This window comes from Argopecten irradians, chromosome 1 (assembly GCF_041381155.1).
Source record: "Argopecten irradians isolate NY chromosome 1, Ai_NY, whole genome shotgun sequence".
In the NCBI taxonomy this organism is placed as follows: domain Eukaryota; kingdom Metazoa; phylum Mollusca; class Bivalvia; order Pectinida; family Pectinidae; genus Argopecten; species Argopecten irradians.
In genome coordinates this window covers 35,802,801-35,821,276 of record NC_091134.1, presented here as the reverse complement: position 1 = coordinate 35,821,276, position 18,476 = coordinate 35,802,801, and the positions used below count along the sequence as shown (strand labels likewise).

The 18,476-nt window shown below is 33.9% G+C and overlaps 1 protein-coding gene and 1 pseudogene across 1 annotated transcript; one reads left to right on the top strand and one right to left on the bottom strand.

Annotated features, from left to right (window-relative positions):
* The first annotated feature begins 1,093 nt into the window (after positions 1-1,093).
* Positions 1,094-18,413, top strand: LOC138325891 (E3 ubiquitin-protein ligase TRIM39-like). Its single transcript, XM_069271892.1, is given in 11 exon segments — positions 1,094-1,307; positions 2,318-2,610; positions 2,612-2,747; positions 3,279-3,377; positions 3,887-4,114; positions 4,870-4,892; positions 6,290-6,441; positions 6,674-6,789; positions 7,287-7,475; positions 7,950-8,055; positions 14,601-18,413. Coding segments are annotated over 10 exon segments (1,404 nt in total). The 5' UTR covers positions 1,094-1,307; positions 2,318-2,320; the 3' UTR covers positions 14,666-18,413.
* On the bottom strand, positions 10,488-14,001 carry LOC138325897 (uncharacterized; annotated as a pseudogene).
* Positions 18,414-18,476: the final 63 nt, after the last annotated feature.

The following is an 18,476-nucleotide window of genomic DNA, read 5'->3' as shown; positions in this document are numbered from 1 at the left end:
ACTTATATTTAATTTTATATTCTATTTGATAAAATGAAGCATGTTTAAATGTACCATTATAGTGGTTTTTCAAGGGTTTTTTTTCCGAATCAATACACAACGTCAATGTCTCTGTTGTGACGTCACGATAACGTCGGGGTTTCGCGCCATTCTCGGATTTTTATTTCATTTAAGGATTAACTTGAATAGATTTTTTATGTTATGGAGATATAACACAAAAATCTGAGTGTACTCTAAATAAACCGCGAAGCGGTTTATGATGAGAGTACACTCAGATTTTTGTGTTATATCTCCATAACATAAAAAATCTATTCAAATTAATCCTTATAATTCAAATTACTAAAGATGATCTCTTCAATACTCAAAATTCATTCTGGGACTCTTTTGTCTATGAAATCATTACGCCGTCATCTCAGCCAATCAGAAGCAACGTCACAAACGGCGACGCCATTTTTTCCTTTATGGGCTGATAAAGTAAATTTTTAAACCAATGAAAATGCTCGTAACAAGCAAAATTGAATTATAGTGGTATGCAAAAAAAATATTGGCCAATGTGAAAGCCAGATTTGGTATGAAAACAAAGAAAAATTAATTATTCTATTATAGATTTTAGTATATTTTGAATGCCTTGATTTCAGTCACAAGTAAACAATTAAATAAAAACTTTGAATCATTTTTAGGATATAACATTTTTGTTATGAAAATACTTGATTACATTTGTAGTGTATCTACAATGTATTTGTATAAAATTTCTAGAAACCCCACTTAGTATTAAACACATTTAGTTTGTCATTGCATAAGGAGGAGTAAATTGATATTCAAATGATGGACTAGATCATTATCTTCATTTCTATTTGTTCACATTTTCTCAGTTTTATTTTTTCAAATCGATACCTCACGGGCAGACAACGAAAACTAATCACTTTTACTCATATTTGAATACTTAAGACATAAAATTATTGTTTTGTAGAAAAAGCTGACGTTTTGATTTCGTGGAATATGAATGTAAATGATTAACTTTTCACGAAAATTAAATGTTAATGTTTTTAGCACGAGAAAAGTTATTTTCTTTTAAAATCAACTGATACCTTCATTGTTTGAAATATTAAGTTATTATTAAATAATTATTTGACAGAGATGTAAATGAGTGTTTAAAGGTGTCACGAGGTGGGATAGTGTCATTGACAACAAGGTCATATCTCCGTGATTTTTTTTTACTTCCGCTTTCGTTTTGAAGAGTTCGTAGATTGTAATACACCTGGGCAAAGAGCAATATACATTGATCAAAGATCGAAATAACAATCTAGGTAAGTATAAAGACTTTTTCCATTTTTTAAGAAATTCGAATACGTCCGATTCCTTTTATTTTTAATTAAATAGTTATATATCAATGATAATTAATAGATACATTGTACCTCCATGTTCAAAGGTAGGAGGACACTGTATATTATAGCATCTGCTTGAGGTTGATAACACTATATTCAGATATGTATACAGTCCCTAGACATGATAGGCCTCAACGCTGAATGAAATATCGATAAGTGTACATGTATAACATTTTAGCTCACCTGGATTGAAGGTCTGGTGAGACTACGTCATGCATATAGGTGTCAAGCCGTATACATGCTGGTAGTGGGATGCTGTATCTGTAAATAAACTCAATTTAGCTTATCAAAACTTAACTTAAGAAGCGAGCTTAATAATCCTTTAATGTAGTACCAATCATACTATACTGAATAACATTGTAACTAATTCAATATAAACTCTGTGTGTTTTAAAGTGAAGTATCAGTCCAGGGATTTATAAGAGAGAAGGATTCGTGACTGTCTCTTTACATTACTAAACACCACGCGAGACGCCGATGAACCGGGAATAAAAACCGTTTTTCTCAACAAATACTTGTCTTATCGAGTCAAACGAAACACCATTGTAAAGTTTATTAAATTTCACGACGTATATTACTTCCTTTAAAGACGGATTATTAAGAGGATATGTCTTAAATTTTCGTTAAAATAATCGACAGCTCATGAAATGACGGCCCCGCTTCAGAAAGTAAGACGGTAACCCTCGCACCCGCAAGCTACATCAAAGGCTGCGCCGGCGGATATCAAAGGAAAATCAGTCGTCGCCCAACGTCACGGTCAGTGCACAAACACAAAAGCGCCTGCCTTGGACTTCCCCAAAACCCAGTGTGACTTATCCTTCTCATATACGTCCTTGATCAGTCTTTGGGTCACTGTTCATTGTGTGTGATAAATTTCGTACTGTGTAGTTATAGTTATTAATTAATATTGTAAAGTATTTTTTACTAAATCAGACGATGACATGCTCCAAAGACCAATCACTGACAACCCAGCTGGGTTTAGAAGAGGAGCTGTCCTGTCCTATCTGCCTAGACATGTACGATGATCCTGTCTCCCTCCCGTGCCAGCACAACTTCTGTCGTAGATGTTTAAAGGCGAATGTGTCTGTCATCGGGAACCAATCAAAGCGATTCCAGTGTCCAAGTTGTCGGGAATCTCACTCAGCGACAGCCATCGAAACGTTGCCAAGGAATTTTGCGTTGCAGAATATCATTACAAAAATTCAGTCTGTAAAACAGGAAAATGAGCTGCTGCCAGCACAAGAAACCTCTGATGGCGTACTGCAATGAATGTGAAGAGGCCATGTGTTTTAAGTGTATTCCAACACGGAATCATGAAAACCACACTATTGTTGATATCAAGGACAAAATGAAGATGTACCAGGTATAATCAATTAACAACATTTAGTTAATTGTTTCTGAAGTTAACTTTATTATATCTACCCATTTCAAAAATTAAAAATTTGTTTATTAATCATAAATATTTTTAAAGACTACTAGATATAACAATGATAAACATTTACCATTGTAAATGCCAAAATATTTTCCTCATAAAATGAAATGGTCATTAAAAATATATGCAATATGTTATTGTTTAAGATAAGTTTTATGACATGATTAAACTTATCAGAGCTCATGTTTTCTGTCTTTTAATGTCATTTTGGAGATTTTTTTGCATAAGGTTTTACTATCTATAGCAGTGAATTAGTAACATCCATATTTTCATTAATATTGCAACTTTTTGTAGACCATTTTCAGCTTTGTATTTGTTTCTGTTTTCTTATAGTCTTTAGACTTTTTGTCTTATAGCAAAATTATTGATAACTTTTCGATGAATAACTACTCTTATACGAACACTTTGAGATATGAAATGATAATAAAAAACATTTGAATTTCATTTTTTTCATATTTACAGGAAGAGGTTAAGCAGTCACTAATGCCAAATGTTAACAAGTTAACGGAATCATTGGCTGCTATGAAGGGAGAACTTGACGAGAGTCGTAAAAGAGTGATGGTACATCTGTGTGATACAATGTGTCTTTAATGATTTATATAGCTTAATTATTAAGTAAAATATAAAACATATGTCGATAACCGTCTGTTTGTCTAAAAATAAATATAACGCTGGATATGAACACTATATAACTTCGGCTCTTACGAAGTTCTTCTTAAAATGTAGTTTTATTTTCGTAAATGTTATATTTCCAATGAGATTCATAATTTAACCAATAATACATCTTTGAATATATTCAAAGTTATTAGAAGAGAAGTTTTGCGGATTTTTACTGGGCGTTGATACAAAAAAGTATGTACCACGAGGTTTTGACTCGATAGATATGTTCTTTATATGTGTGTGTAATACTGTTTAACACACATATATGTATATGGCAAAATATCTAGATTCTACACAGTAAGTCAGTGTATGGAAGTTGTTAAACATCCAATCATATCGCGTTGATATTACACGATTTCAGATGACATGAAGTTCGTATGGGTAATCCTTTGTTCATTTTATCTGTGCAGGGCCTGCTTCATAGTAATTACCAAGGAATCTCTGTCGGTTTCCGGGAACTTCGGTCAACACTTAATAAAAGAGAGTCGGATTTAATGTCTGCAGTAGAGTCGAAGAAACAAGAACTAGAATCACGTTATCAACGTCAGACTGACAAACTAAATTTAGAGTTGGGCGTTCTTGAAAATCTCGCCGCAAAATTCGCCATCTTAGATTTTCAAAATCATTCAAATATTCAGGTATTTTTGTGTTTGTAGCTTAAAAAACCTATACATAAATTGAAGTAAGGTACGCGCATCTTTCGCATGGGTTGATTTCATTCGGTTTTATCAATAGCTAATTTCATTTATGGGCTAATGTATGCGTCCTAAATCGTAATAGTGGGAGCTGTCTCATTGAAATAGTGGAAACAATTGATTCCTTTATAGTGCTATCCCACTGAATCACCTTTTAACTAATCAGCGCCAATTTTTTACATCCTGACATCGATGGTTTCAAAGAATGGGACATAGTTCGAAACCTTCTTTTAACACATGAATGAAAGGTCCAAATATTTCATTTGATATTATTTATAATGAACAACTGACAAACTGTTTTCTGATTTGTTTTCCCATCATTTCATTTAACGTCAGTGTTTAGAGTGAATACTATTTAAAGTTTTGTTTCTTGTCTTAACGTTTCGGTAATTGATGTTTTATTATTTCCGTGTTATTGGCAATTATTAATTGAATCACATTTATTTTTTTCTTATTGAAATGAAAAGTGCTATTTAAAATTGAACTAAATACAAGGTTTATTTCTTAGTGGTAAAACTTAAAAACGTAAACAAGGTTATGAATATGTCACAGACTTATCATAACAAATTTATCAGCCAAAAACTCCATTATATGATTTACTGTGTAAAATTTTTTCTATTAAAACAGTTATTGACTATTGAGTTGGTGTGCACCTGATAAATTACGTTTCATAGCTTATCAACGTTTTTATTTTACAGGACATAAAAGTTGATAAAGAAAGGTAAGTTTTATAGATCAGGGTTTCAAATGATGTAAGGATTAAACTCGACAGCCTCCACATGCAATTCATTGAAGGCACTATAACCCTTCTCGTTAAAAGACATATGTTTATTATTTACGTATGAATGCTTTGAGATATAAACAAAATCTGAAAATCAATATAACTGATTGAGTGTTTAGTTAAATATTAGTATTTTTTAATGTTAAAAAATGGTACATGTATATTTATATTGTGAAAACATTCGTTGATAGTAAACTGATTTGATTACTAAATTCGTTCACTATACAATATTTTTTTATTGAATTGAAACTAACTTTGGCAGGGCTAATCCATGTTTCTGCATTTAAAAAAAGCAAAAACTTATGGGGAATAAACATTGTTGAAAATCCTCACATTACTTTTGAAAATGACTCTTCAGTATCTGTATGGAGTACCTAGCAATGTTCCAAAAGTTTAAAATATAGTTTCAAATATAATCATAAATAAAACATACATAAATGTAAAAAAAGGTTTCAAGTATGAAATGTTATAATACTTTAACAATGTATTTAAGCATTGAACGTCTTTCAGTTGGCATTCATAGCCAAAATGAATGCCAACTGGACAAAGGCAAATTGCATAAAGCGCGCTCATTTGGTTACAATTTGAAGATGAAATCAAGAGGGATTTTGCATGCATAATGAATTAATCATTCGTTATCGTCAAACATGAAACAGACATTTGAACAGCCATCTGCCCTTGATAAGGTTACATAGTGGGACTGCAGTGTAAAAATGTAAATATAACTGTATGAAAGCCAAGATCAATATGGGTTAAATGTATATCTAGTAGATAGATTTGAACATAGAGGTTCCCTAACGCGTGACTGTTGTTTATCATGTTTATCAAACTCGAGTTAGTTAATTTTCAATTTTTGAAAAGAGCTTTAACTCTATATTTATACTGTGATGACCATTTTCTCGTATTCATTCATTGAAACTTACCACCATACAATGTGTAGTGATATCTTTCCGCCATGAAATATAGTGCCTACATTATGTAAATAGAGAGCCAATAGTCTATTGTTTAATACTTTGGATAAGCAACTACCTGTTATACAGTAAGTACACTCCTAAAAGAAAATGCGCCATGAAAAGTAGCCCGAAGTTGAGAGTCAATCGGAATCAAGGGATCTTAGAACTGACCAATCAGAGGCGCCGTAGGTGTTTGCACACTGGAGTGTGAAAACATAAATGATAACCAACTGCAATGGAATTTATCACATGGATTTTGTATCGTAAAACATGCATAGTTATGGAATAGATAATATGAAACAATGCCATAAAGCTCTTTGCAAGATATTTCCCTTCTCGGCAGCACATTTAACTTTCTTAATTATATGGATTCTACTGTCACAGATGTACGAAGGCGACGCAAGAAGAACTTGAAATGAAAGTAGACAATACACGACTGATTTGTGAGGAGAAAGACTCAAGACTTTTCAAACAAATGTTGGAATTAACAGGTGAACTGAAGAAGATTAAATCTGAGATCAACAAAATGACGATAGGTAGGTATCACTGTCAACGTTTATAATTAAAAAACATAAAAAGAAGATTAAATTTTGTAAACTATCCTGAATCATCACTATATTAATATTACCATTTACGCTATGTACAGCTTTAATTAATACACCCGACATTCTGTATAGATTGACAACCGATTGCTAAACAAATTAAAGATCAATTCTTCAAATAGGTGCTTTATATATTTTTTGTCATTTGGATATATGATGTTTACAGAACCCAATCTTAAATGTCAGGAAACAACAAAGAAGTATTTACCGTCAGATAATCATGCTGATGAATGGCATTCTGACGGTAATTTGAACAGCACCTGGATGTCACAAAATCCTGTGGTAAGTAACTTTTGTAATCTCTTTATCTCGATTGTCATCCTCGACAGTCCATGGGTTACTGTTATTGTCGTTATGTCCACCACTGGGATATTTCATAGCAAAACTGAAGGCTCTATGTTTGGCAACAAATGATCATGTAGTTTTTTCCTTCAATGTACATCAAAAAATCGATTGACGGTACGTTATGTTGATTTATAGTTGGGCGTTGCTACCCTATAGCCTTGAAAGGAAATATAAATCTGCAGGCATGTAATTGGTTTTTCTTCAAAACTGCTCTCAGCTTTATTATGAGGTAGTCCAGGGATGGCTATAACGATAGTGAAAGTTATCCCTATGGTATCGATGATATTGGCCTTTATGCTCATGTACTTATGTATACCGGTAAAGTAGAGGTCTAAAACACACAAAATATATCAATAACAAGACTGGCTTTTCAATGCAGGCAACTAAATATGATAACAGTCATTTTAATACTGATATTCATTTCTTTATGTCAGTATACAGAAAAGAAGCCGAAGCTGAAGAGAGTGAGGCTAATGTGCCCAGTTGATGGGTATGAGAGAAAGAGTTCAAGAGAAAGTTACAGTGGAAGGCAAAGCAGCCAAAGTTCTTATCACGATGGATTGAGATATTACGACAATCGGGATAATCGTTACAATTTGGACACACCGGTTGTATCATATCAGGTAGGTCTAAATAAGTGAGTGCGTTCTAAATAAACCGTGAAGTGGTTTATGATGAGAGTACATTAAGATTTTTGTGTTATATATTCAAAGAAATCCTTAAAATTCAATTTATTAAAGATAATATATTCAAAATTCATGTTGGGACGTGATATCAACCAATCAGAAGTGACATTATACATGGCAACGCCATTTTGTCCTTTAAGAGCTGATAAAGTAAATTTTAAGCTTATGAAAATGCATGTTACAAATAAAATTGAATTCTTATTGTATATAATTCTCAAACACATTGAAGTGAACCTGTTGTAAAAAATGAAAGTTTAATAGTTCTTTCAGACACTAGTATAACCAAAGACGTTGTCTTAATTGGTCGCCTTCTTATAGATCTTATAGGTTGTGTATGTAAATTTACTTTATCCAGATTAAGATGATAAAAGTGTTGACCCTTGATGACCTGATTTCATCAAATGCTTTCAGACTGGTACAAAATCTAAGAAGAGTTCAAGGAAAGACCACAAGAGAAGGGACGAAGCGCAAAGTGCTACATCAACGATTAGTGTCGTATCTGACATGGACCATAGCAGTACGTCTAACGCACAAGATATTTACGAAATGTTTGATAATTGAATAAACAGTTTCTAGGTATATATTAATACAGAATGTCTTCCCGATAGTATTGGTGACGATGTATATGTAGTACTGACTACCTGACTTTCCTGGAGATATATTAAAACAGAATGCCTTCCCGATAGTATTGGTGACGATGTATATGTAGTACTGACTACCTGACTTTCCTGGAGATATATTAAAACAGAATGTCTTCCCGATAGTATTGGTGACGATGTATATGTAGTACTGACTACCTGACTTTCCTGGAGATATATTAAAACAGAATGCCTTCCCGATAGCATTGGTGACGATGTATATGTAGTACTGACTACCTGACTTTCCTGGAGATATATTAAAACAGAATGCCTTCCCGATAGTATTGGTGACGATGTATATGTAGTACTGACTACCTGACTTTCCTGGAGATATATTAAAACAGAATGTCTTCCCGATAGTATTGGTGACGATGTATATGTAGTACTGACTACCTGACTTTCCTGGAGATATATTAAATAATAGTACGTAATTGCTCTTTACAAATATGTGTGAAAGCAAGTATCAGAAAGAATTTTGTGATAAATTTTAAAGTGCTTTGAACTTGTGTTAATAGTTGCTGGATTTTAACATCAATTATCAGTTTACTATCGTCAGAGATTTAAATGTAATACTATTTAAATCTCTGCTATTGTGTATACTATGACATTCCTAAGGCTTGATTATATTCTTGATTATATTTACTCTACATATATCGTTTGTGATATTTGAGATAAAAACCCGTATGCGTGATAACTGTGTATATCCTCTGGCAATTTACTTCGATACCTGTTATGAAAGATTTTATTTTCCATTCTGTTACGTAACCGGATTATTGTCACGGTCATTCTAATTGCCTTAAGGACTCGATCTGACAACGGCTAATCAATCTGCCAATGAGCGATATCTGTCAATCATAATTATGAAATTTTATTGTCTGTACATTATTTAAGCATGATATATTTCATTCGTAAGTCAGTTAGGTCTCCGACTTTGTACGGAACACAACGGCTACATTTTGGACACTCCAGAATAGCCCTTTGTCAAGTCAAAGTTACTGTTAATAAATTTTAAAGTTTAACTTCAAGAATTCTTACGTCATTTTTACTTCTTGACAAAACATGCGGAAGTTTCCGTATGTTACAAGTACAAATTTTATTCCGGGCAGAGATTGTAAGAATCTTTCAAATGTGGATGTAATGGATAAGGAAATTCTAATGTGTCTAATATGTATTCATATCATTGTTACAAAATAGAATTGCATGTAACCATATGGAGTGGGCGTATATAGGCTTTTGTATTTATATTGACTGCAATACATGATATTAAATTGTGTGAGTATATAGTAAAATGACAATATCATATCTACTATTAATAGAGAACACCTTATCGGTTTTGATACGGCAATTGAAAAAGTCTGGCGATCTAGGTAATTTTTTTATTATGCAATCATAACAATTCTGACAAAAAGCATAATGTTGATATTTCAGAAGCTGTTTAACCTATAACATTTTCTCATCGCGATGGATAACATACAATGGTTTTTTCTTCATTTCTTTACAAGAATCCTGTAACTCTAGGCAACAGCAACTGTTGTACTTCTTCCTACAAAAAATATTGTCAGTATATATATGAACCATCTCCGTGGTTAAATTGTGAAGTATTTCAAACTTTAATTTCAGGAGCTATTTCGTACTGTGATAACGAGACCGAAGGCCCTTCTTCATAGTTGTCCGGAAATGCCGATTGAGATATCTGATAAGATAAAAAATATATTTTCTGAGGTACATCTTTAAGCAGAAGATTGAATATAACTGGTAGTAGAAGTACCATTTACAGAGATAAATTTCTTTATTTTAACACCTGCCTGATACAGCTTGATCGTATCCTAAATTGGACGATGTTGTGGTTTTCGTGGCTTCGTATTGGGAAGCAGTCAATACACATGGCCTCTTCACATGTATAGCAGTATACCATCTTAGCTTTGTTGTGAATGGAACAGGTTGTCACTTCGACATCATTCTGGTCCTTTCTCAGTTTCATAGACTGAATTTCGAAATGATGCCCTGTAACACAAAATCCTTCGGCAGGTTTTCGATGTGTGCCTCTGTGAGCTCAGTAGACTCCCAACAGTTTGGACACAGGAAGCGTGTCGATTGGTCAATTTTCTTTGAGCTTATTTCAAAATGGCATTCAAAAATAGGTCTATCATTATTGTAAAAATGTTATAATGTCGCAAGATACTGGCGATACTTAACGTTACACTGACATGACGTCAAACTTCGCCAATTACGGATAAACGCTTTGAGTCTAAGATATCATCAAAAACAAATTGTGACACATAAACACAAAAGTAATATATGTATTTAATCTCCAGAAATCTATCTTTAACCTCAAATACATTTTAACATGCAGATCCGTTTCTGGCTATCATTGTATATCGTTTGAATCATGGACTCGTTTCATATTATCTGCATTCAATATGATGTTAGGGAGATTCTAATGTCATAATAGGAAGAGAATCGCTATACCCTTTTCATATTTTACATATATATCATATAGTTTATTTCGCTAAAGTATGTATTTACCTTAATATTGATATTTGGTTTAGTGTGTTGTCGTTCATATATAATCATATCACATGACCATGTTGTTGTAAAACGTTAGACCCCTGACGTCAAACTTAGTACGTGTATTGTTTTCATATTCACAATGGTACACGTTAAGCATTAATATATTGAATTAACACGTTGTAGCCAACGCATATCATATTTCTTCACAAATAGTTTACACTTTTTTCTACACACTGTATTATGTCTTTATGTACTTCCTCTGGAACCGATAGTGTTTCAACCCCCTTAATTCCGTAAACACGTAGATAAGAGAGTTAGCGGGGACAATAGCGGTCTTTATTTTTATAAGTATAAGTCTGTAGCGGAGCGGATTTGACGGGAATGGGTTGTAGTAAAGACCAGAAAACACTTCTATTCCGGATGACAGAGTAGCGCCCCATGCGTCCGTGGTCTCTGTATCGAGAACGCGTAGATCTTGTTTCACTTTAAGTAGGTAATAGTCGTGATTTGCGTCGTCGGCGATAACTGCTATCACTTGGTCCACTGACACGAGTGATTTGATCGGCTGCTGGGTTTCATCCACATGCTCATCTTCATTTGTTAAAACAAAATCCCTTTTCATTTCAACACGGACATCAGAGCCAACCTTTGCGGTGTTTTCACATTCATCATACAGGCCTAACACACAGTTATCACATGAAAAGCAGGAGAGTCCTCTTGTAACCATACCAGTATCATTGACTCGGACTAGATGTATAGCCCTAATATTGTGTAATTGTTTGTAAGATAGTTCACGGGTTCTTAGAATAGTTTCGATATATTTGAAAATCCGACGTTTACATATAGACTTCGTGTGTACGAGATTGCATGCGGCATACACGTATATATCTATTGCAGTTTGGATAAGTGTACGACCTCATAATACAGCGTTGTCCGCAGATCTTTTAAGGAGCCCACCAGCAGCATCCTGTGGACCTGAAACAAATATCTTTACTTTAGCACATGTTTCGAATCAACTTGTTGGTTTCCTCATGGTGCATATACCAATAAATATAGATAGATATATATACACATTTTATACATATATTGACAAAATATTAAAAACACACTTTCAATGCTCTCTCTAAAGGACATTTTTCTTATGATAAGAACTTACTTTTTTCATGTGAAGTTTCAAAACAAAATTCCTAGTGAAGAGAGAGTACCCATAATCCGCACAGGAGTTGCTGAGGTCCCCAAAGCAATGTCAGCTTTTGTACTGAGAAGCACACCCGTCCGTGAATTCGTGCATAGAGCTCACTTGGCAAACTATTTCTTTCAGGTAGTTGGCGATCTCTGTCCGAACATGGTGTACAAAATACTGGTCATGTTGTTGATCTGAACTGATAACAAAGAAATGTTCCGTAATTATTTCGGGATTTTCCTCTGTGCTTGATACGCCATCGTACTCCAAGACAGCATGGCGGTAGACAATTGAAACATGAATTGACACTTCATGTCTTTGAAAATAGCTACTTTGAAGTTCATGGTTTTCGGTACATTTGTAGTTTTCGGAAAAATCGTGTACGCATACACAATGTCCAACGGGCAAGTTTGTGACTAATTTTTTCAATTGGTCCTGTTGCCAGGAAGCTCTGTGTTGGTGCAAAGGAAATGATTTCATAAGGTTGAGAAAATGGGTAAACATGATCCACGGTTTAGTATTTTGTTTGACCAACATGAGTTTTTTGACAGTTTTGTTACCTTTGATTTTTACATCTACCTTCTCAAATTTTCCCCACATAACGTTTGGTGCGTTTTTAGATCGGTCTGTTTCTTCCGGAAGAAGTTTTATCTTATCTACACCGCAGCTTTGACAATTTCGTTTTAAGCATATCAGATTCGTATTGGTTTGGTCTTTTTCTTCTTCACAAAGTGAATCTTTCACTGCGTCACTGATATGCTCGTATATGGGTATATTTTCCAGATTGTCCGTGTCTGTTTCGCGCATAACCTTTCTCCGAAAATCCATACAAGATTTGAACGCAGTTTTTATTTCCACATGGTATCTGCAGCAGCACGTGTGACGATCTTTAGGTCTTACTTGTCTCACAAAGAAAGGTTTGCAACATTCAAATGATCGCTGTGACACTTTGATGTGAGGATGCTGACCTTAAAGTCAATTAATACCTCGGTCTGTGTCTTTTCCAAAATGTACACATTGTGGCCGAGGTATGTCTTTGGTCCGATCCTTTCCTTTTTCACATCTGATTTATTCCCAGTTGGTCTTGAGATTCCTGGTGGCTTCCAAAACTCATAAATAAGACGTTTATCTTCTTCTGATAAAGCATCTTTCCGGGTCTTTTCGACATGTGAAGTTCCAACACGAACTTTCGATCTTAAGGATGTTGGTGCGTAACCTAGCTCCTTTGCTGAGCCTTCGAATTGGCAAGTTTAACTTTGTGGCTAATTTCTTTCCACACTTCATTTTCGCAATATTTTCCCGCCCACGGACGAAAAAATAGCATTCATAGAGGAAAGCGCACCTGTTGATCTTTTCATTTTGGTAGAGCTTATCATTGATTTCAGTTAGCAAAGTCAGCTAACGGGTACCGGTAGGAGGGGCCCCGGGATTCTTCCGACAGTTGTACATGTAAGTTTACACGATTGTAAATGTATTGATTGGCGGACAAGGCGTGTAGGTCTATACATTCTACTGTTACTGTTTGGATGATTTGAGTAGTGGTCAACGGATAATAGGGTAGCATATTGAAAACAACTTCACAATATAAACTTAGGCCTTATCTATACATGCGCTTTTCAACGCCAGAGTTCCGTTGTATTTAACGACGTCATGGAAATACACTATTAAGACGCAAAATGATCGTGGGACATTTCTATGTAACATGCGGTGATAGTCATATATTTAGTAATTTAAAGTTGACATGGGTCATATTATATATCAAAATGAAAAGCGCATCTTGTACTTTTATATTGGAATTGCGCATACATCAAAAACGAAGTATTGTATTATAAAATGTTCTTAAACGTTACGGCGCTGATAAAGTAAAGACAAACTCGCGCTTGGGACATTTGCTTTGGACACGGCAAATTCAATGGTATATATATGCCGCTTTATATTTTTGTATAATTTTTATCTCAAACAATTCTTTTTAACATGTACTTTCTCCTGAATGATTATTTTATACTTACGCCATCATTTAAATACATTCCAGCATTGATAAACAAGATGGGGTATTCTTAGTTGTACCATGGGACACGCTTTCTCTTTGTGATTTCTTTTCTGTTTCGCCCGCAAAATAACTAAAGAATCATAAACGGTTTTTACGTCATAATGCTGACGTGATGTACTTCCGTTGGTTGCAATATTACTGTTATTGGCGCCAAAATAAGGGTTCCTCTGTTTGATTGCAAATGCGATGTAACGTGGGACAAGACGAAAATGACCTTATGACGACAAACATCTGTCATTTATTCATTAATATGAGCAAAATATGTGTCATATGACCTTATATATGCAATCTATGAATCTTGTCCTTTATTTTGGTATATAATACTTCATATTTCATAGTACGGCTTACACAACACGATTGCATTCTGAAATGTTAGTTACGTTTTGCGCAAAGTATCACCAGTATCTTGCGACGAGGTTTAAGAGAAAATAATCTTCCATATGTTGATACAAAGGAAAGGGATACTGTACCTAAGGGTAAGAAAATATTGTAAAACCCGAGGCTTGCCGAGGTTTTTCCCAACATTTTGTGATCCCGATGGTAGAAAATTCCTATCCTTCATATCCATATGTGACAGAGTCTTATAATACTGTTTCTTCAATGCCATAGTAGTTTGAGCTAAAGTTGACATAAAAGCTTATAGGATACATATGAAACAATAGTAGCTCTCATTATTTTAGACAACGGGACAGAAACCCACAGAGTCCGTCGAAAGCTGACCATCGTCGACCCCAAAGACTGGTAAAGACATTTCAAGCGAAATTTTCAACGGGCGTCAACCTAAGCGAGATTCTTCCGTTGACAGAGTGCTGAAATTCCCGTTTAATACTTTATCGGAGGACCATGATGAAACAGATCTAGAGGAACCAGACTATAACGTCTATAGCGTAATTATTATCTTTTTAGTGTTATCGGCTCCTGTCATATATCCAGATATTTTGCGCTTCTACGACTTGAAAGTCCTCGCATAAACCTCATTTATCTAAATAATAAATGCATTTGGTATACAGTGAAATCTTTCCAATATTTTACCTTTGACAGTCCATTATTAACCTGTATCTGTCCAATAAGTTCGATTTTATTGGACAGCTACAGGTAAATAATGAACAGTTAAAGGTAACATATTGGACAGCACCAGGTGAGGTTTGTGGTTTATCTTAGATATTGTACTAGAAAGACAATGGATGACATCACAAAATGTGTTTTAAATATATTTGAAAAATTGTAATTTGAAATATACCATCATTGAAGAAAGAAAACTTCTCAGTTTTTAGAAGGACACAAATCATATTCGTGTACTCTTATTTTATTGTATGTAGACAAATTGTAATAATATGTACTTTAAACGTACATGTATATATATACTTCGGCTCTTTTCAGTTTCAGAGAAAATCAAAGACATCGGTCCCACGGAAATTTGGCAAGAAATATAGTGTAGATTAATGGACTAAATAATAATGATGTGATGTTCATTACTACACGGTAATCATACGTAGTTTTGTTGTGCAATTCGTATAGGCCCAAATATACATTTTTTAACAATTGGTTCGTCGTTGAATGGCGTTAATCCAGGGGTCAGTGTATAGGGAGTTACGCCGTGTACGTCCACTGATGGTATTCGAAAACAGAAAGTTTTTTGTTAGGTTAATATAAAACAGGTAATTTATTATAGGCATATGTATTTCTGTGACAGCCTTCAAGTACCCAAGTTTATAATTTTCTTTGGTTTTTTCACGTGAAAGGTCAATGTCACTATTACTTGAAATAGAACATTTCATTTTTTTTGCAGTGATTTAGTTATCTTGGACCAATTTTTAACGACATTTTTATTATCTACTTTGTAATGTTAAAAACTGCTGTGCAGTCAACATATCCATTTCCAAGTCAATTTCATTTTCATGTAAATTAGATTCTTATTCTCAACATGAATCAAGAAGATCAAATGACATCCTATGTAATGCCAAGCTCTTGAGACCTTTGCTATCTCTCTGTACATAATCCTCATGGAGAATTGTGAAATTGATGATGTCAACTGAAACCAGCTACAAGTTTCTTGACACCTGACATGACATCTGACACACGAATAGCTACGTATGCTACTACACAGTATTTTATTGGTCAATATTAAATTGAACATGACCAATGAGATGGCATTTCAGGTAATTCGTCTATAATAGTGTATTTTTTTAATGAAATGCTAATTATGATTGTCAGTTTGTCGGTTATCGTGTACTGCATATCACTGTTGATTTGATAAATACCCTGTAAATAATATGTTAAATGAGGGACAGTGGGTAAATTATATGTCCGCGCTCAATGTGCAACTTTTGATAAACATCTGAACAAAATTTTACAATTCCTTCAAAACTTTGTATCATTGTTTCTTTCTTATTATCTTCCATGTTATTTTGCAATGTTTGTTATGAAGTGAGGATGGTTGGTTCGAGTAAGGCAATTGTCTTATAGATACATGTAAATACATATTTCATATATCAACATTATTCCCTTCTTCTTCAGAATCATGTTTGTTCTTGATCTTTTTAAATGACATGTATCTACAATGTACATATATTTAAAGTGAATAGTCGGGCAAAGAAAACCAGTCTAAATGCGTCCATTGGCCTTCTAAAAGTTCTCACATATTAATACGACGGTCAAGTTCTGCTTAGTTTCCCAGTTCTGACCATTAAAGCAAAGAAAAGTTGAAAGCATTGAAAGCGAGGCTGCGTGGAAATGTAACCACGGACATAGTGAGCCGGGAGGACGTTTTAGAATATCCATACTTTAAATTAATTTCTTCGTACGCAGACAGATTTTGACGAGAGATTTTATTTTTCCATTTCATAAGAAATTATACTGGATACATTCACACCATTTTTACCGACTTTAGCCATTCTTGCCCGACTGTTCATATATTTAAATTTATTGAGAGTTAGGGTATGATGTCAAAGAGCAAACTAAATTTCCACTGTTGTACAGGGAAGCTTGTATTTGTTTATTTTTATAACACCTTGGTCCATGATATAAATGTTCTGATGTTAAATTACTGTTTTTAAGAAACTAAAACTTTTAATGTATTGTTTTAGAAACTTAGTGGGCCCTTAAGGAAATTTTACTTTATTACATGTATATAAATGTAAATCAATATTGTTGTGAGAATTTCTATATACTAAATAAATATATATCTGTATTGATAAGGAAATACTTATTTCATCTATATTAAGGAAATTAATAGTTCATCTGTATTAGTATTGCATACATAATCTCAACAGCACTGTGATTGATTCTTATATTGGTTTTACTGTTATATTGGTTTTGTTGATATTTTGATAAACGTTTTAATTATACTTAACTATTTTAAAAGCAAATGCGTAATATATATATTTTTTCCCATAAAACTAACTTCATTTCCATTTCTATTACATGTATTAGATCTATAGAAAATAACAAGATTTTTTGCTGCCAAAATCAATAAGTTTATAGAAACTTATAATATGGTTTAATAATGTATTTCTGGAACCGCATATACCTTGACACAGGGACCTGGCACGAAATTTTTAACTGACAGTACACATTATAGATATTTCGTACTATGTGATTATGTATATTGTTGGTTAAACAATTCGTGCCAGGTCCCCGTGTACCTTGCATTTCAATTGTAGATCTTTCCCATCTGGAATCTTCCCGTATAGAATTGAAGTTAACTTTTAACATCTTGCTCTACCATAGTACCTTCTGCTCCTACGTTTCATCACATTACATCCCATGAGATAGACAAGTGCCATTCGATCGGCTTTTGTCTACTCTTCAAGCCATACCAAGCCACTATCGTTTCTTCAAACCTCAGTCTCAAAATGGCGGGTTTTATAATTGTAAAACAGTAATTAGACATTGAGGTATGAGAGAAAAATACTCTTTCCTATATGGACTTAAAGTATAGGGATATTCTACCCTCACAAAATATCGTAAAACCCAATGGTAGAATATCCCTATCGTTCGTATTCACATATGAAGGAGTTTTATAATCTTTGTCGACATTACTAAACAAATAGTAGATGTACGTGTGAAGCATCATGATAGGACAGACCTTGAGTATTTGTTATAAGTCTTCCAAAAACTGCAAGAAGATTTTAAAGAGTTACAGAAACTAGCATCCATTGTGATACAGTGATTTTGTCGAAACGTCCTTTTTGGGGGACGTAAATGTGGCGCCGTGGTAAAAGGCCTCGGTATTTTTGGCGTGACACATCCTTGAATAAACTTCATATTTCTCTTAAAAATGTATTGGAAGTGCTTACTTATTCTCGGTAAATATTAAGTTTGTTCAATGATGTGCTATATAGTTTCGGATAAAAACTTAGCAAAATATGGCCAAAATTGTCAAAATTACCATATTGTTGTAATTTATGCATACTTTGGATGGTTACCATAGCAACTATAGCTGCAAAATAAGAAAAAAGTCATTAAAGTTGAATCAGAGATGTACTTAATATCACAGGGGGCCAACTCAATGAAAATGGATGTTGTCATACATTTTTTTTGTATTTGGAGGATGG